We start from the raw sequence: 19,440 nt of genomic DNA, 5'->3' as shown, positions 1-19,440 counted from the left end.
TGTCGTATGTTCAGTAGTGTCCGGAACTACATAGGTGATGCATATGCCCCTTTGATTAGGAGAAAAAGAAAAAATCCTTTGTCATTCAGAAGGAGGAAGGTTTGTTGGTGAAGGTACACGTGGGCCAATGTTTGCTTGCACTTCTGTTTAAACTTGCTGCCAATAATCCAAACCACTGGCAAGAATCGCAGCAACCGGACATGGACGAATGCATGCACAAAGCGGCAAAGGACAGGAGGCAGGGTGCCGGCCACTCACCTCCCCCTTCTTGATGTTCATGTTCTGGCCGGAGAAGGGGTAGAGGGCCTTGACCTGGGGCACCTTGCGCTCCTCCACCACGGCCTGCAGGACCTCCTTCTCGACCACCTCGTCCACCCACTCCTCCACGGGCACCAGCTGCAGCTCCTCCTGCCACCCGTCCCCGTCCCCCTCCTCCTCCTCCTCGGGCTCCTCGTCCAGGGCGTCCAGGTACTGCGACGTCGCCATCAATCACACCCATCAGCATCGACGACAATGACACCATTGCTATCAATAACAACACTGTCAATACCATCATCCTAGGCCAGCTGGTGCTCATTAATGAACCGCTACCGCACTTGCTATGGAAGCTTGGAAGGATCAAAAAGGTTTTCCAGGGATGGGATGGTAAAGTGCGCTCATGCACGCTAACGGTGCCACGCGGCGTAATGTTAACGCACCCAATACAGCTCATTTACCCGCTAGAGAAGGAATGTGCTTGAGCCCATTCGGTGGGGAGTGTGTTGAGACAGATTCAAAGTCTCAGAATGCGAAGGAAAAAAAAAGAAATGCCCCACAAAAATGGGAGAATGTACGAAGCAAAGCGGACACCGCCGCAGGGCTGCCAACTGGGACCGTCAGCAGACTTTGCGCGTTATACATATGGTTTTTGTTTCAGCGGGGAATGTAGCCCCGCTCTCCCTCGAAAGAAGGGACCACGGCGGTGAGGAGCGGGGAGGCAGTTAATTCGTTGAAAGCATGCAGAACAGATCGCTGTAACCTTCTGTGCTTCTACATAAACAAATGCCGTTGTTTTTCTGTTGCACTTGAACGAGTAGTGGTATCTCTTGATCGACGAAAGTGACTCAAAGTATCGACACGTCTTCACTACTCCAAACCCTGTTATCATCATAATTGTCCTCAACCTGTTTGTGTTCACAGCAGGACAAGGGGCTTTCCTCCAAAAACAATTTTCTGTCCCTTCTATCGCGAGTTTGTCCAGTCCATTCTTTGCTCCCAAAATTTCTCAGCTCATATCCCTTCTCCCCAACTTCGTTTGCTCTGCCTGGGTAGTCATTCCGTTAAACTGCGAGGCGCATTCAAGGTAAGCGAAACACGTCTCTTCTTCATCAAGGGCACCTTTACACAAGCTCTCGCTGCACCTCCATCCCTGGATTCCCATGAAGCACAAGTGGTACATCAGAAGGTTAGAGTAGCGTTTGCAGCTGGGCGAGTTGGTACATGTTAGAATATAACAGTGCAAAAAATGGTGCTTGCGTGGGTCGCTTCCCTTCTGTGTCCCGTTCAATTTTAACAAAAGGTTAGATTCAGTAGAGGCGACATACACACACACACTTACACATGCAAGGGCATTGCAATCTCGCCAAATGGAACCACATGAGACTGACGAAACTTGATCCCTTCCCAGGTGTTTTGCTCAACGAGAAGGTTATCCTCCAAGCCACGTTCCACGCGGGAAACTACATGCGATTGAAGAGAGACCGACAGGGACCGTAGAGAAAGAAACTGCCCCACTCACGATGGCCAGGGAGTCGACGCCCGAGCGCACCATGCGGTCGGCCTGGTCGCGCAGCCGGCGGATGTCGGTGCCGTAGGCGTTCATCTCGCTCTCCAGGCAGCTGTGCCGCTGCAGCAGGGCCTGGGCGCTGGGCTCGTCCTTGCCGTAGTCCTTGCTCGACACCAGCGCCAGCTTCTCGCGCACCCACGACTCCGCCTCGTTGGCGTCCGCGTGGTACTGCAATGGGACGACAACAGTTGCCCCGGAAAGCTCTGGCAATTGCACGGCGGTCAAGAACACACTCTGCGTACTCCCAGCAAAGCTAGGGCTTGCTGATGCTTCGGCATAAAGTAACCTAGAGACATCGACTGCACTACTCTTTGAAGTCTGAGCAAACATTTGTTTGAACAGTTTTCCCCAGCACTTGCAGCAAGCTGGCCATGGTGCGAAGAGATGGCAGAAGAAGATGCAGCACATTTTAGGCAACAAGCGTTGTCAACAGAGGCTGACATAAGAGCACCTACCTTCTCGCTGCAGCCAATGACACTGGTTTTTTCCAGCCATGAAAACGCTATACATGCCAACTAAGGACGACACCCCCTCAACATACTTCAATTGCTCAAAAAAAAAAAACACCAATGCAAAAGTACAAATCTATGGTTCATGTGAACAGTATACAGCTGGTGTACAAGAATGGTGGCATTGGATGGCTGTGGATTCGTTAATTCTTTAACTAGGGAGTTCATTAACCTGCACCAAAATGTTATGCACAGGTGTTTTTTTTCCCCTTCCGCAGAAAAAACAACTGAATTGGAAAGAATTGAACTCCCGAACTTTGTTCCCAGTATACAAAAAATGTCAGCGCAGGGCACAGCAGTACACAGGAGAAACAAGGAGGTAAGACAAAGATAGGACTTGCGCTCCCCTGCTTGTCTCTCCCGTGTACTGTCTCTTTTCCATGCAGACATTTTTTGTGTACCGTAAGACAAACTAGCCCAGTAAAGTGTTTTATTAAGTTTGGTTCAAACAGTACAATGCATTAGCCACTGAACCGCCGCAGCAGGATTAGATACAATACACCTGATGAACTCACGCAGGCAGGGCCGTACCCAGAGGGGGGGTTTGGGGGTTCGAACCCCTCCCGAAATCTTTTCCAGGCAGCACGTAAACAATACTTACTGTTGCTTTCAGCAAAACTACCCCCTTCCCAAAATTCATAACCCCCCCCCCGAAAAAAATTTCTGGGTACGGCCCTGCACGCAGGTACAGACTTCACAAAACTTTTGCACACACACACACACAATTCACACAAAAAATTCAATGCGAAGGCTCAGGCGCCTGAGAGCAACCTAACTATTTTGCGACAGCAAGAAAGAAAGGCGCTTTCACCAGCTTTCCGGCCCAAAATAGTTCAGTCTCACTGGTTGGGTAAGCTTACAACTTGAGCTCTTTGTGGCTTGGCGTAGCCTAGAAACTTTTGACAAAGACTGCACAAGTGGGGAGAGGGGCAGCCAGCAACACACCTGGAAGGCCTCATAGGCATCCTCGAGCCGCTTGCGCTTCCCTGCGGCCAGCTCGGCCAGTTCCGCCCAGCGTTCGCGCAGTGCCTGCATGCGCTGCTTCACGTCGGCACTCTGGCTGTGCCGTTCCTCCAGCAGCTTCTCTCCAGCAGAGTTCAGCCGCTGGATGTGGCCCTCGTGGCCGCGGATCTCTGCTTCCAAGGCCTGCACAGTGCACGTTTGCATTCGTTATACTTGTGCACACAAAATAAACGCATCATGTTACGCCCCTGGCCCTCAAATATGCAGCACAAGCTGAAAGGACACCGGATTTCAGGGCGAACTTCAAGGCCATGCATCTAGAAGCCCAAAACGGGTTGCGATTTTTTGTAAAGTGGTCTAGCCTTACGCACTGGCTGGCATGAACTTCCAAACAAAAACATGTGCCTGAAAACTAATCATTAATAAATAAATTTTTTCGTCAGTTACAGTCGAGGGGTGGTTGTGTAACACGATGTCTGAAGCTTTCACTCACTCAAGGCACCTAGGATAAAAAGAAAATGTCCTTTTCCTCCAGACACATTGCTTCTGTACCTACATATTACAACAAAAAACAAGGCTGACTAGTCCTTTTAATGCCTCAAAACACGAACCTGAACTCGATGCCCTGTCCCAAGCGTAAGTGGAAACTACCATTTTAGGTAGCCTCTGAGATGAGTTGAGAGAGTAGGATCACCCTAGATCAACTGCTCGAGAAATTGTGCCAAAGCAGTGGCTTTCGCAGCACTCTTAGCCGACCAAACAAGGAGCCAGGAGGGTGGGCGACAGACCTTGTGCTTCTGCTGCAGGGAGACCAGGGCGAGCAGGTCCTTGCCGGTGACCACGGCGCGGCAGATGCGCTGCTTCTCCCGGATCCACGCCTCCTCTTCCTCGTGGTCCTGCACAAACTGGAAGTAGGCCCGCCACTCGTCCAGCTGCCGACGACGCCGCTTGGCCAGCTTGCCCAGCCTGCACGCCAACGGGGGGAGAGGGGAACGGGCATCAGGCGAGGTAAGACTACGCGACAGCCAGCGGGGGAACCGAGTAGCCAATGAGAGTGTGCAGTCACTCACGAGTACACTCACCGAAATTCACAGGAACTCATTCAGCGAATACATACACTGGATACAATTGGTACTGGAATATGAGTACACTGAGTGGCACTCACTGGCACTCACAGGTACTCATCTTTACTCGAATTCACACTCGAGTGTCATGCTAGGTCTCTACAGGCCTGGAAAACCAACTCTGGTGATGAGTGCGTACAGACTAAGATATGAGCTCAGTGATTAGTACGAGTGTGTATGTACTCATCAGTATGCACCCAGCACACACAAACTCCTGAGTACAGACTCACATGCAAGTGCTCGTCAACCCGTACTCACAGATGCCAACTCAGTAACGAAGGACACAACCAACGGTTTATTCGTGCAGCCGCGACTTTTTTTCTTTTCTGAATTCTTCATAAATTAGTACTACCAGTGCTGTCATTCTTCAAGACATTCAGCTAACTACCCCTGTGTCATTCCTTGGTCAGTTACTGCCATCCTTTGTTTCATTCATGCTTTTTACTCTTGCTTTTTGTTGCACACACACAAAACTCTTGTACAAAGTACTCTTGTGGACTTCATATGCCACTGGGCTCCTTTCTGACACTTGGAAACATAGAAGCCAGCGAAGATTAACAAAGCCCAGAAATACTTTTCCCCTTTGAGTACACTATGTAAACTATGCGCATGCTCAAATGAGTAACAATGCTCTGGGAGTTGCACAAAGCTGCACTATGTGTCAGCCTTGACCCTCAGAAAAGCAGCAACGATGAAAACAAACCTTTAACCGGTGCCACATAGTCTGAACCACCTCATGCTACTTCGAAACCAGTGTCGACCAGAAAGGGGAAAGGCCATGCACAGTTGTATCAATGCGTCGCAAACAACAAACAAAACAGGCCACTGTATCAGCTTTTTTGTTCCACCAGGTCAGTCATAAGCATGCAGGAAGCATTTGTATTTTCCTGTAAGTGTTAGCAATGTGTCCATTTTTTTTTTCTTGTAACCTGTGCTCCTTGGTTATGTCTCCTCATCTATTGATGCTAGTTTAGCTTTTTGGCAAAAAAGTGTAGAGTGTGTCTGCTGCACGTACGTTAGTTTGCCTACACAACTTATTCATTTCTCATTCTCGTTACAAAGTCAGCTGTATATCCTAAATTTAACTTCCCTTTGAATGTGGTTCATTGAGAAAGATGGGAGTAAAGGCCGAGGAGATTTTTCACACTGCATGTAAGCAATGTGCCAACCGATACTTGCCTTGAAACCCAGTGTTTCAGAAATTTAGCTACGCTCCTCAGACGGCATGCTTTCTCAGCCCCATGCTGTTATCATCATCATCCCTGGCTAACGAGCACTTCTCCCAACAAGTTTTCAGCCGAACAAACATAATCAGCAAAGCTTTTATAAAACGCGGGTGAGCGTTCAGTAAAGGAGCTCTAGAAGCAAACTGCAATGTCGAGTGCATTTCCTAGTGAGTATGTGTGTGTGTGTGTGTGGGGGGGGGTACAAGTTGCTCACGTGGCGTAGTCGGCGTTAAGCTCGTCCAGCTTTCGCTGCAGCACGGGGCCCTCCTTGTGGCCCTGCCGGAGCAGCGGGGCGGACTGCTGGGTGAGCCGGCGGATGGCCTCCCCCTGGGAGGCCAGGTTGAGCTCGTCCAGGGCGTGCTTCTGCAGGAGGTCCTCCACGGCCAGCAGGTGGCAGCCGTACTCGTCCGACAGGAAGCTGCCCTGCAGGGGATCGACCGAGGGGGGAGGGCCAACAATGGGCACGGCTCAGAGGTCAAAGGGTCGGGCAGGGGCGAACCTTCCACTCCCACGGGGGGCAGGGGGGGGAGCGGAGTTGACAGTAGACGACATGACAGACCCTTTCCAAGACACTGCAGGCAGGTCACTCCCTGTAATGCTTATCGCCGTCTACCGGTCAGCCCTGAACACTTTCACCAACCAACGCCGGCTGTATAAACAGTGCCTAACGCGTGAGCGAAAAATGGCCAAACAGCCACTCTCCTGTTGCTCTCTCCTACCCTTCCCCGCTCCGTAGCCTTCCGGCGTGCTTTCGTGTCCGCCAGCCAGCGCCGCTTCTCGGAAACTATGCAAAATAGTGGAAAGTTTGTTTAGCGTTCCCGAGGCGGCGCTCCTACGCCTTCTTGTTTTTCACAATGCCTGCCTGTCTTGGTCTGTCACTGATAAAACTTCCTTTGTCACGAAGCAAAATCCCTTGCACTGCCGCAGGCTGATGCCGGCTTTGCACGCTTATCTACTCGGATCACACGCCCTGAAATTTTCTGAGTGGGGCATCCCCCCTCTATCCCCTCCGCATTGAGGCATTGTTTTGGCCCCCCTGTTCGCACTCCGCATCGGTACACACTTCTAAAATTGAGGACTGTACTGTAGAAGCGCCCGGACAGCGTGGCGGGATCCCAGCTGCTTATCCTTTTGTTTCCTATAATTTTCTGAAGTTTACAAGCACGTGATATTATTGGAAAGTAATCGTAGAAGTGAGCGCCTGAACAAAAAACGTGCACGCAATTTTTTCTTCTCTAAATACTCCAGAAAGAAAAATATCAGTAAAATAATGGCTGCCCCATCCGAAAATATCGTTTTTCTGTTAGCTATATGTCTAACCGACAATCAGTATGTTTATACACTATTTCAGTCCGCCTCCGTCTTTATCTCTGGAAAAATGCAGCAAGTATGAAGCGAGCGACACGTTGAACGAGATCCCCAGTGCGCCACAGAACTAGCACCCCGTCGCGGCTAAGATGTAAGCGAAACGGCCTTTGAAGCCCAACAGGCAAGCTGACAGACACACGTCGTAGAAGTGGGTGCAGCGTTCGTGACTCGCGAGCAGTGACGTAAGGCGAGATGTCCGCCGGCACGCGCCACATAGCGGATCAGTGCCTGAACTAAGCGTCCCTACCCTTCCCATTGAAAAGCGCGCGACGCGTCAGGCAATGTTAATACAGGCGGCGTTGCACCAACTAACTTCTACGTCAACTGCCAGAAAGAGCTAGCTGTTCAGCCTCTGTCGCCTAGTGTAGTGCCGTGGCATGTAGCGTAGATTACATTCTGGGGTTGAGCCCCAGCAAGTCGGTTTTTTTTATTATTTCGCAGATACTTTTAATGCCAGTATACTTAAGGCCAGGCTAGAGGGGCCACAAAGACCAAGTACACCTTTGTTTAATTTCAAGGAACTAGCCACTGGTCACTCACTCCCCTCGATTCCAGCCTAAGAAGATTTTTTTTAACCAAAAAAAGACCTTCAAATTCCGCCCTACACCACATCGGCAGTGACACAACAGAGAAAATATCAAAAAAATCTTATCAGTAAGTTTACTGCAAGTTGGCATTCAAGTAATACACTCAAACAGAACTAGAGGTCCCACTCCAATTGCACAGCCCTGTGTCTTGGCGGTGGCTTTGGACAGTGGCCCCCAATCGCACGAACAAGCACCAGTGAAGTCACAAGAACCCAGCGAGAAAACGGCAAGTGAGTCGCCGCTGCTTTACGTCGTTTCCCTCGATATCTAGCTCAGTTGTTGGAAGTGCGCATTAAAACTGGCGACATTGTTATTCGGTCAGTGCAGTAATTTTGGATGTACCAAACTAGTATTTTGTTTTCATGGCCCCTTTATTAATAAAAGGTAGCCTTTGTTGCTTCCCATTCTTGTTTATTTATTTTGTAGTGAAGTGTTACGCCCATAGTTCAATTTAACTTTCTCAAAACTACAGCCTTTGTTGGCTGGGGCATTTGGCTACGCAGGCTTGTTTGAGGTAGCCCTGTTCTCATTTTTATTTTTTTTTTTCTTGACTAATGAGACAAATTCCAGAAGTGGTCATAAAATGAAATGCAGCCTTGCGAAACTGAAAGAAGGGCACTCGAAAAAAATTTAAACTTTGTGTTTCGGTGAAAGCAAGCTGCTCGGCGAGTTGGTGCAATTTTCATCCTTGTGTATCATAGTGTCTAAGATCTACTTGCAGCCTTTTCAAACAACGTCCCATCCTTTTTGCGGCAGGCTCCGAAAGCAACCTCAAAAGCAATCACAAAATTTTCAGCTAGCAAACCTGCTAAACTAGTCAGCAATGCCATATGCAGAGAAGAATGTCACCAGAAATGACAAAAACAGTTATTTTATACTGTTTAATACAGCTCAGAAAACTCAAGCAAGGCAAAAATACCACAGGTAGTAATGTGATTGATTGATTGATTGATTGATTGCGGGGTTTTACGCGCCGACGCTACACAGACAATGAGGCGCGCTGTAGTGGAGTGCTCCGGATTAATTCTGACAACCTGGGGATCTTTAACGTGCGCCGAAATCTCAAACACTCAAGCGTTTTTGCTTTTCGCTTCCATCAGAAAAGCGGCCGCCGCAGCCGGGAATCGAACCCGCGCCCTCGGGCTCAGCAGCACAATGCCTTAGCCACTGAGCCACCGTGGTGGGCACAGGTAGAAATGTGTGCTAAACAGACAGGAACATAATTTCGAATGACAGAACCATCTTCTGACACTTAAAAAGATTCTGCTAAAGTCAGGTATGGCTCAAGAACAGGACTTGAGATGACAAAGCCATGCACAAGCACCACCCACGCAATACGTCTGCCTCATCTCAAGCCCTTTTTACTTAATTTTTTTTCCTCCTGATCCGAACTTGGGTTCAAGACAGTCATTCTCACCTCGACGTCCTTTATCTCGCCGTGAAGGGTGTCGGCCTCCCGCAGCATGCTCATGAGCAAGCTGACGTTGCTGAGCGTGAGACGGTGCTTGTTGAGCAGGTCTAGCAGCAGATGCCACCTCCCCATGATCTCCTTCTCCCTAGAGAATGAGAGATAAGTGAAATAAAGAAGCATCACAAATAAGAAAGTACTCATGCCATGAAAGACTTGGTGTACAGCTACAAAGAAAATCTGGTATGCGTGTTGGTAAAGGACAAATGCTTACGCTGCCAGCACGAGCTAGAAGAAAAGGTTCCCAAAAATAAACACATCAATGACTCAGTTTGCAAGTGATTAATCGATTTGTGTAAGAAATACTAGAATAAGGCTTTTGCAGTAAACTCAATCTGCAAGGATGTCTCAATACATGCACCTCTCATCACGGAACGCCAATAGTACGAGTACTACGAGCAACGGTGATCCAACCTCCACCTATGTAGATGTATATGCAACTCTACAATCAACAAGGTGGATTCCCTTTTGTACGTCTCTCCACTAGAACTCTGATGTATGTAATTCTCGAAGGAGATAAAACAGTGCTTTTTAAACACGAAAAGAAGTAGTGCCAGCGGGATTGCACAAGGACAAACGTATTGACTCACTTGACTCGTATCCTCTCCTTTGCATGGTAGTTTTCAATTTCCAGCTGGTCAGCCATTTTGGTCAAGTTCTGAAACCTCTCTTCCTGAAGAAATGAAGAGAAAAAAAAAGGCAAATAATCAGACAGATCTAGGGAAATAATTGCAGAAGCATCGTCAAGAAGTTGTGAAGGCACTCAAAACAGGTAATTAATATGAGTAAAGTCTGCTCTCTGCTTTTAGTAATTTACGCTTATGAACAAACTCATGAAAGCTTTGTAAACCTTCTTTTGCTACCACTGTTTTCCATGCATTTTAAAGTCACACTTCACTCTTCACTTTCACATCACCCTCACTTTCAGTACTGGTAGGAATGTTTTTCCACAGGAGTGCACTTTGCATGTTCCTTAGCAGTTTTAATGAAAATTGGTGGTTTGGGCAATCAAAAAGCAAGACAAGCTTAAAAAAAAATGACTTCATTGCTAATCTGCCAGCCATAAAAAGGGCTACTTAACATGCTACCATGCACTTAGTACTAAGCATGCCTGTGCACGCATGCACACACAGTGTCATGTGGTTTTATAGATGCCATAATTTCTACCCCTAAAACCAGCAAAGGAACAAGAGAGACAACAGATCATGAACACCTAACTTCGGGCTTCAGTTCAGGCTCAATACAGAGTTCGACTGAAGTTGAAGTGTGAACTGAGCCTGAACCACAGGGCAATAATATGTATAGGAGGTGAAACGGCCCATAGCGACAAGCGTGGGCAAGCGACCAGGTAATGTCACAGTGACAACCAACTCGAACTACAATGCTTTGCATAGGAGAGGCAAGCGGCACCTGATGGATGAATTGATAGCGGCCACAAATGATTCCAGGGCTGCGCAGTGAAATGCAAATGGCAGCAGCCACACAGTTTCTTCTCCTGCGACAGATGCCAGTAGCTTATTAACCTCGGCCAAGTGCTTGTGCCGTTGTTTGGCCGCCCAAGGAAGTGACGTTTACCCTCCTGTCTTGTTCTTACTCTGTGGCCTGAACTCTCTCCTCTTTCCCATGGTGCCGATGCCCACTGGGCCCCCACTCAGTTCAACCTCCGTAATGAAACGAGCGACTCTTGTGCCTCCGCCGTCCCCCCTAGCTCCTCACCCGGGCGAGGATGTCGGCGGAGATGGCCTCGTGCTTCTTGACGGTGGCCTCGACCTGGGACAGGTTGGAGCCGTAGCGGGGGTCGGACAGCACCTGCACCATCTCGCGCAGGTAGCCCTCGCGCACGGCACTCTTGCGGTCGAAGCGGCAGGCCAGCTGCTCGAGGCGCTTCTGGCGCAGCAGCTCGGTGCGCAGGGCCTCCTCGCGGGCGTGCTCGGCGGCCTCCAGCTGCTCCCAGGCGCGCTGGATGTCCTGGGCCAGCTTGCCCTCCGGCGGGGCGTACAGCGGCCGCCCCAGGGCCTTCTGCTTGGTCTGGATGTCGAACAGCAGAGCCTCGATGTCGCTGCGCTCCTTGTACCTGCGTTGTCACGAGGGAGGGAGTCGGGGGTCAAAGGTGACGGCGACCCCCACTTCTGCTATCCCATTAGGGGAGTCAGGGTTGGAGTGGCGGCAACAGCACATCCTCGGTGGAGGATGAATGCGCAGTAATATGACTTTGGCAGCCTTACACCAAGCATTCTGAGACACTTCTGCTTGCCCGCAAGATTACCCAGAAAGAGCAACAACACTCAGGGTTACAGTGGTGGCAACAAAATGTCGAATTAAAAGCTCGTGAAGCATTAGCGCTGATGCATTGAACTTGTCGAAAGCTTTATGTGAGGCTTTTCAAGACCCTTCTACTTACCCTAAGAGTGCCATATGTTTGAGCACGTTGTCACAGAGACAGATTGCAGATATTCAAAATACCAGCCAGCACAAGCTCAATTAGTTCCCCCAAAACATCAGCAACTCCAACGGCCCCATTTCAGAAGTGCTCCACTAAAACAGCTCATTCTAATCCATTAAAATGACTCAGGCAAAAGGCAGCAGCTCTGATATCCCAGAGAAAAGTGTGTGCTCACTTGGGGGGCTTCTCGACAGTGCGGTACTCCTTGAACTTGAGCAGCTCCCCCTGGATCCCCTCCAGGGAGTTCGGGAAGCGGTGGTCCTGCAGCTCAGCCGTCTTGGCCTGGATCCACTCCAGCAGCTTGGACGTCAGCCGCTCGTACATGTACTTCTGCCGGTCCGCATCCATCATCTGCGCCACAATCTGTCGACGGGACCAGAGAAGGTTAACACGTACGGCTCTTGCGGCCTTTTTTTGAGCTCTGAAAATTTCTAACTGATTAACTGTTTTAGATGGTTTTAGTGGAACTGCCAAGCGACCTCCCTGCCCCACGATATGCAATGTCCCCAATTTCTTCAGGCGCATGAGTGAGACAGTGTGACGATGACTGTTATTTTCTTATTGTTCAAGGCCAACTGAGAAAAAGTGCCAAAAAATAGCTGCTTGTAAAATGATGTTGATTAGAAAATCAGACAATTAGAGTTCAAGGTTAAAATACAGATAAGATGGGTGGTGCATGGGGCCAGGTTGTGATTACCTATGCGTAGTATGAAATGAGGTGTAAAAATTTTATCTCGGATAAATAGTTCAAGACATGCCTCAGAGAAATCCTGGGATCATCCGCTAAAGAGAATGATGGATGTAGTTGAATATTGCATCTACATATTCCAGAAAGTGTTTGTGTTGTGTTGTGTCATGTGCCTTGCATTGAATCAGTGTGTGTATTACAAATGGGCGTTCTCCACACCTGCTGCACATAGCTCTTGAAGATTCAATGAGGACGTAGCTCTTGAAGATTCAATGAGGACGTGCGAGTATGTTGAATGTGTGCGTGTACTATCCGTAACCTAAGAAACGGCAATTTCGATGAATGTGCTTTGTTCATTTGTTACATATCTGCCTAAATGTGGTTTTATTGAGTGCAGTTTCTTGCCTGTCTCTGTGTCACAAAATTTCTGCCACGATTTACAGAATCCATTACGTATCACAGATTTTAAGCTGAGGTAGGGGACACACGGTGCATCCAGGCTACCGCGGAGAGCAGCCACAGCAGCATTCTGGTTCACAGTTTCCTTCCCTGGAATGCCACTGGGTCTGGGAACCCAGTAAACAATTATTTTTAGTTTTGACTGGTAGGCAGACATTATACTAGCTTTAAACGTAGTATTTCAGACATTTTTAGTTGGTTTACTGGAATGATTCTACAGCCACAAGTTGATCATTTGCGGATCACCCTGCCCTGAAGCCTTCCTGGCAGCACTCGAGAAGAGCATTATATTCTAGGAAGAACGCAAGTCTCCTGTTGATCGTCTTCTCAAGAAGCATGCACAGGCAGCTTGTCAGGGCGATGGGACAATAACTTGCGAGAGACGATGCACCCTTCCCTTCCTTCAGGAAATTCACTATTATTGCCTCCCCCCAAGACCTGAGAGCGCACCCCGAAAGCCATATTTTATTGTATAAGAAGAGGAGTGTTTTGAGAATGTCTGCGTGTAAGTGTTGTATCATGGTGTATGTAATGTTGCCTCTGCCTGGAGCTCAAACGTGCTCAGAGCAGCCCTCAGCTCATGAAGTGAAAACTCAGGGTTATAAGACGTGGTTGACCTGTCGGTATTGTGTACGGGCTTCTTTTCTGCAGATATTTTGAGTTGCATGAAAGTCCTCGTGTACAGTGCAGAACTGGACACGTCTTGGAAGTGCTGTGCAAGTGTGTTGGCCTGGTCTTCGAGTGTGTCCCCTGCTGTGCTAACAACTGTGTGTCTGTTGTCCTTTGAGTTCCCGTATTCATGTCCAGACTTAGTGTGTCTGTGTACAAGTTTATTGATGTTGGGAAGGTGTGCATACTTTCCCATTTTGCTTCACAGCACACTCGCTTTCCAAGAGCCTTCGTCCGCTTTAATGATACGAGGTTCTCAGGCATGGAATACTGACAAAGGACACCCCAAGCCTTGTTCTGCACCCCTCGCGCCTGCCTACCTCTTCGTTTCCACCAGGGCCCCATTGGGTTGCGCGCGGCACCAGAGGTCTGTGGAATGGACTTTTTGGCGGCATTGAGGATGTGTGCTGTGATGAGTTGGGTTGCCTCTTCAACGCACAAATGTTTTATGGATGTGAGGTGGTTGAGATGTTTCTGTAAATGTACCCCTGTTTGCCCTTGCTTGGTAGAACCTTTTATGAGAAGTAGTGTTTGAACATTTACCGATATACGTTGATGTTGTTGGGAAATGGTCACTACCATATGGGTTTGTGCCCATGCCCAATTCTAGAGATGGCAAAAGAACTGCAGAGTCAATCGCTATGTCAGGGTGTGAGTAAGTGTTGTGTGCTATGTTATGGTATGTCGGCCCTTCCGCGTCAGATAAGCATGCTCCCAAGGATTTTATAAAATTTTCGATGGGGTGACTGTTAGCATTTGTGCAGAAAGAACTTCTGAGCAGATTGTGTGCATTGAAAGTAAATGGTTCAGGCAACTGACCTACGAGGGCCTTAAAGTCAAAGCTCTATAGCCCATAGCCGAGTGGTTTATACAGAATTTTGATTTTCAAGGAGAGAGAGAAGGGGGGGTGGGGGTCGTAGTCCTCCTAGGGGGTGTTGGAATGCAGTGCTTTCTTAGAGGGGAATTTCTTGCATATCAGAACAGAGGAAAACAACAGTGAAATTGTCCACTCACAATTTTGGTGGTTGAAAAACAGATGTTACCTGGTGATCCACCCAGAGCAAACTGCACTGATTGTCAATGGTATGTACAGATGGTCATTTACAATGTTTCAGACAAAAGAATTATTGCTACCACTCAAAATAAACTGTGCAGTATCAGTGATGGCAATTAATTTATTCAAAACTTAAAACTGTAACACAAGTATGTTTATTTGTGTTGCATTGCTTCCAACCTAAATTATGTTATACTGGTGTGACAAAGGGGAAAAAAACAATGCTCAAAAGTAAAACACTGTAAGGTACTAAAAGAAACACGATGCAATTCTTAAAATGAATCAACCACCCTCACTACCTTCCCATAATGATGCAATCAAAAGAATTCGAAACAGCAGCGCAGCATGCACTCGCAAACAAAGTGGTGAAACTTTCACGCAGAACTAAATTGAGTAGGGACGTGAACCCACATTGGCGATGCGCCTCCCTTGCTTCATTTCGTTCTTCATGCGGGCAAAGGTGTGGTAGTAGGACGCAACGTAGGTCATCACCGACTTCTCATCGGGCTTGTTGGTGTCGATGTCTGCAAGAGGACGAAAAGAACGTTCAGGGCCACCCACCCACCACACCGCAAGGGGGCTCGCATACCTTCGGCATCGAGCAACCGTGGGATGCCCAGCTCCCTCTGGGCGACGTTGAAGGCGTTGTTGAGGTTGTCGATGTGGTTGGCCGGCTCCAGCGCCGAGTACTCGATCAGGTCGGGCCGGTGGGAGTGGATGAGGGCGTTGAAGCCCATCCCGCTGCGCCAGCTGGAGCTGAAGTCCTGGATGTTGACAGCAGGGTAGCTGGACAAAGGAGAGAGGGAAAAACGTTCGCACAGGCTTAGGCGCACACCTGCACCACACAAAATTACGAGAACTTTTTGTATCGAATGGAGGTGACTCTGGAACTATTGTAGAAGTTCTGCAATGGGCCCGTAGACCAATGTTTGTACAGCCATACCCAAATATAACAAACTCGAATAGAGTGAATCATGCTTCATAGCTAACAATCAAAATTTTTAAGCCGTTATGCGTGGCAAATGTATTTTTTATAAAGAAATGAACATCAGATATATCGAACTCTGAGCGCGTGTTATCGGTCACCAAACACCCGCCAACGCCAGCGGAGAAGTGGACCGGAGTTTGTCGAAATGATGTCGCGAGTCGAGAATGCGATTCTCACTGATGGTGCTAAACTCAGTGTTCAGGTGAAAATCACTGCCTACTGCAACTAGGCGTACATTTCTCTGCAACAAATTTTTTTTGGAGTAGATTACTAGTATTCATGGAGAGTGCATGGTCTTTCTTTTTGTTATCGCGTTTTCTATCAACTGTTCACATCGTTTATAACGAATTTGATACTGAAATTCGTTATACGCGGGTTCGGTTATACCGAACTACATGCTTGTTCAGCTGCTTGAGGTAAGTACGTAAGCCTGAAGCCTCTAACTTTATCTGAGAAAAAAATGTGAACGATAAGATATCGTGTGGCAATGTATTGAATAGTCTAGCTGCTCTGAACGAGAATGAAAATGATTCGAATTTGATTCTGACCAAGTTCTGATCTAGTTGTAAGTCATCAAACATAAGCAAAAAGTTCCAAAGATAATTATTTTCAATAAGCTACAAGCATTTGTCTGAGTCAATGAAAAGAAGCACTGTTTTGACTGACTACATTATGAATTGGCCTAGTAAGTTTCCAACACCACTGCATTGTTGAAAACATGCCAGATGTAGTTTCCTAGCTAAAACTAATCCAATCTGGACAGCAGGTCCATTACACCTCATGCTTTACCAGCAGCATTGCCAATGTCTACGCTGCTTGAAAACTACAATGTTGCTTGACCTACTACTCGCACAACAGCTAAACTGTATGAGACTACAGCACAATATCCACAAATACATTTTGCAAGGCTGCAAGTGAGAGACACACACCCTGCTGTTTTTCTTTGGCACCAGAGCAGCAAGGCATCCTTGGCAGATTTCTTTTCACTGCTATCGTTGTCTTCGTCCTATGAAAAGATGCAAGGGAAAACATATCTTTGAAACCTGTTCTGAAAAGTTTTGAAAGCACGGTTTTTCGAATGAACTGAAGAGCAAGCGGACTTTGAACTCACTACGTCGATTTCGATGTCTTGGATCTGGAACCTCAGGATGATGGTCCAGATGAGGCCAAGAATGAGTCGTGGGTTGCCGTCGACGATGTCTTCAGCTCCTATACTCTCCAAGCGAACCTGGACACAAGTAACAGAGAGCAAGATTTATGCAACGCTTTGAATAAGTTAAATCAAAACAGCAGTGATTTAATCTCCATCACGCAACTTTATACACATATCAAATGTCAAATAGCTGAAGAGTTCATATGAAAAACCTGGAATTCGGTAGAAAATACAGTGAACACAAAAGCTACTTTGCCGTGAAGATTGCAGAAGCTCAAGGATACAGTGGTGAGGTTAACGAAGAACCCATCCGCAGCAATATATGATGGAGACAGAAGGCTTGTAGCTACAGCACGCTTCAAGAAGATGCCTATCCTCAAACAATAATCTGCACTTGCATATAGCATTATTGTCTGTTTTCCGCCTGGCTGCATGCTGAGAAATAACTCGCCCTCTATTTCACAACCCGTATTTGCTACTGTTTCCAAAAGGTTATCTCTCGGAATGTTGGGCATGAACAAAAGTCGAAATAATTAATAAAATTGAGGCAAGAGATGTTTGTTATGGTGTCAAGAACCGATGAAATTTTATCAGAAGCTTCCCTCCCAAGTTTTATTACCTCCTCACTCCTCATTCAACTTCTCATTCTACCACAGCGTATTTATTCCACTACTTATGGCACATGCCAATGCAAACCCATCTTTCTCAATTTCAACAGCAATCTCCACCACACAAGACTGGTGCAAAATGAAACTATGGAAGAATGCCCCGTATGGAGACAGCTGTTGCCACAGTCAGTGCCCTCCTGCAAGTTTCCCATTGCAAACTTATCGTTTTCCTCTCGTTTAGCAAACCTGACGTCCCCATCGGAAGGGACTGGTGGTGCATATGCGCCCCCGCAGTACCTTGGTGTGCAGGAAGGCCAGGCTCTTGTTGACGTTCTCGATCTTGTGGACGCGCATCTTGCCATTGTTGGGCTTCCCCAGCTTCTCCCCCGAGATGATCTCGAGCAGCTTGAGCAGCTTCTTGCCGTCGGCCAGGTCCACAAACAGGTCGTCCACCTCCATGCGGGCCTGGTGGGGAAGGCAGGGGTGCGGAGTGAACCCTCCGATCGGAAAAAGGCTCAGCGCGCACGTGTAACGGTTGTCTCTCTGCACGCAGCAGATTCTTCGTTTCTCTGAACCTCAACCGCATTCACCAATGGCATTGTTGCGTGGCAGCAGAGCAAATAAAAAGGACCATGGCAAGTGTAGACAATGTATTTGCACTACATACAAGGTCCCCATCAGAGAGACCAGGCCATGCAATGCTCCACCCGCAGTCTCATCGTCATCAAAGACGGGTTGTCATGGTGCTATGTACAACAGCCCACATCTTCACCTTCATGTGACAACGTTCACCAGTGCTTTTGTCTCATGAAATCAACTGCACTACAAGCCAACTAATAATGCCTGCAATTCATGGGCGATCATATACAACTGTCCTATACTCTCAACCTTACGAAATACACAGGTCAGTAACAAACGAGACAACAGAAAAGGTTTGGCGGGCATTTGAAACATAAGCATGGTGCAAAAGGTAGGGTTTGGGGAGGATAGAAAATGACATCATGAACACTAACCTCTGCCACACTGACTGAGCGTGCTTTCTATTCTCTTGCAAGCGAATATAAATGACTACACACATCAAGCTGTCTTGAAGGGACGGTCAATGACACGCATATACGAGTCACATTTTCAAAGGAAGTCTGCTGAAAACTATCGCTGTAGTACGACTTCATCCCTGTTCATTACCACCACCCCCTCTTTATTGACTGCTTACTTTAAAGGACAGACAGGAGTGCCCCTAGATAACCACGCGAGCAACATTTGACTGCACAAACACTGCTCACTTGGCAAGAAAAAAAGTATTTCATCAGATTGCCCGTCTACAGTTGGCGACGACTGAGACAGCCACTTGCATTCAGCTTTCAACTTCCGTTTGCACATGCATTATCACCTCCCTTATCGCCGCGGGTTTCACTGCCCTTGAGCAGTTAGCCAGAAGGAAGTGACAAGTGCAGTAACGGCCGCCATCGTAAGATTAGAGCGATAATGGCACGAGTAAAGACTACAATTTCGCATCAACAAGGTCACGGAGCTTTGATGGGGCTGAGAAAAACAACAGGAATTTCGGTCGATCCTTTATCGCAATTATTTATTACTTAGCACATTATCATTGGAAAATTTCATCAAAAATGTTTGGAGGTCAGTTACTAAAATAGAGAAGAGCAAGCCTTTTGAGCCGTACGTTTAGATATGATTGAATCCCTAAAAACGTAATTACTTTCAAATAGGCTAGCAGCGGCTGCACTTGGGCTGGCCAGGTGGATGATCTTGAAAAACGGAAGCGTGGCGTAGTTAAACGAAGCACATGGAAAAGGAAATGACGAGTAGGCGCTTACTGTCAACCAAATAGCACAGAATAGTATTTTATTGGGGCACACACATGCAATTGGCACAACTGCCAACCCATTTATTTCCCACTTGGCTGTGGATATATGTTAGCAGACAGGGTGAGAAACGTTAAAAGCAAGCCATGTGCCAAGAAAAAAAGAAAAAAAAAAGAAAACCTCCACCCAAGCTCTGGACACCTGATGCTGACCCCTTAACCAAAGCCAGTTCTTTTTTCTTTTTTTTTCTTTTTTTCTGGTAGTGCAACCAACAGACACATGTGCCGCCCTGAAGATAAGCTGTATGCTTTCACGATTTCATGGAAACACCAGTCGTTAGATTGTGCTACGTCTTATCCCAGACCGCAGTGCAGATTAAAAACTTATGTACCTAGGTTGGTACTTTCATGAAATCGTGGAAGCATGAAATATGCTTCGGAGGAACCATGGCCTTCGGTCGCGCTGTCAGAACTGGCTGTGATTCA

At 47.5% G+C, this 19,440-nt stretch overlaps 1 protein-coding gene across 1 annotated transcript in view; it reads right to left on the bottom strand.

Moving 5' to 3' along the window:
• Kst (spectrin beta chain, non-erythrocytic 5 kst) overlaps positions 1 to 19,440 on the bottom strand; it is a 189,259-nt gene that overhangs the window by 83,713 nt on the left and 86,106 nt on the right. Inside the window, exons 3-16 of the mRNA XM_077680340.1 lie at positions 17,430 to 17,597; positions 16,483 to 16,599; positions 16,301 to 16,377; positions 14,973 to 15,169; positions 14,795 to 14,907; positions 11,689 to 11,876; positions 10,787 to 11,144; positions 9,661 to 9,743; positions 9,020 to 9,158; positions 5,862 to 6,070; positions 4,086 to 4,263; positions 3,280 to 3,480; positions 1,778 to 1,993; positions 259 to 471 (exon numbers count right to left, since the gene is read on the bottom strand). Of these exons, the coding sequence (XP_077536466.1) occupies positions 259 to 471; positions 1,778 to 1,993; positions 3,280 to 3,480; positions 4,086 to 4,263; positions 5,862 to 6,070; positions 9,020 to 9,158; positions 9,661 to 9,743; positions 10,787 to 11,144; positions 11,689 to 11,876; positions 14,795 to 14,907; positions 14,973 to 15,169; positions 16,301 to 16,377; positions 16,483 to 16,599; positions 17,430 to 17,597 (2,457 nt within the window). The remainder of the gene's footprint in view (positions 1 to 258; positions 472 to 1,777; positions 1,994 to 3,279; positions 3,481 to 4,085; positions 4,264 to 5,861; positions 6,071 to 9,019; positions 9,159 to 9,660; positions 9,744 to 10,786; positions 11,145 to 11,688; positions 11,877 to 14,794; positions 14,908 to 14,972; positions 15,170 to 16,300; positions 16,378 to 16,482; positions 16,600 to 17,429; positions 17,598 to 19,440) is intronic.

The sequence above is a fragment of the Haemaphysalis longicornis genome, unplaced genomic scaffold, assembly GCF_048455015.1.
Source record: "Haemaphysalis longicornis isolate Haplotype H1 unplaced genomic scaffold, Haemaphysalis longicornis Haplotype H1 scaffold_8, whole genome shotgun sequence".
Lineage (NCBI taxonomy): Eukaryota > Metazoa > Arthropoda > Arachnida > Ixodida > Ixodidae > Haemaphysalis > Haemaphysalis longicornis.
The sequence above is the reverse complement of the archived record's forward strand: the minus strand, read 5'-3'. Positions and strand labels throughout refer to the sequence as shown.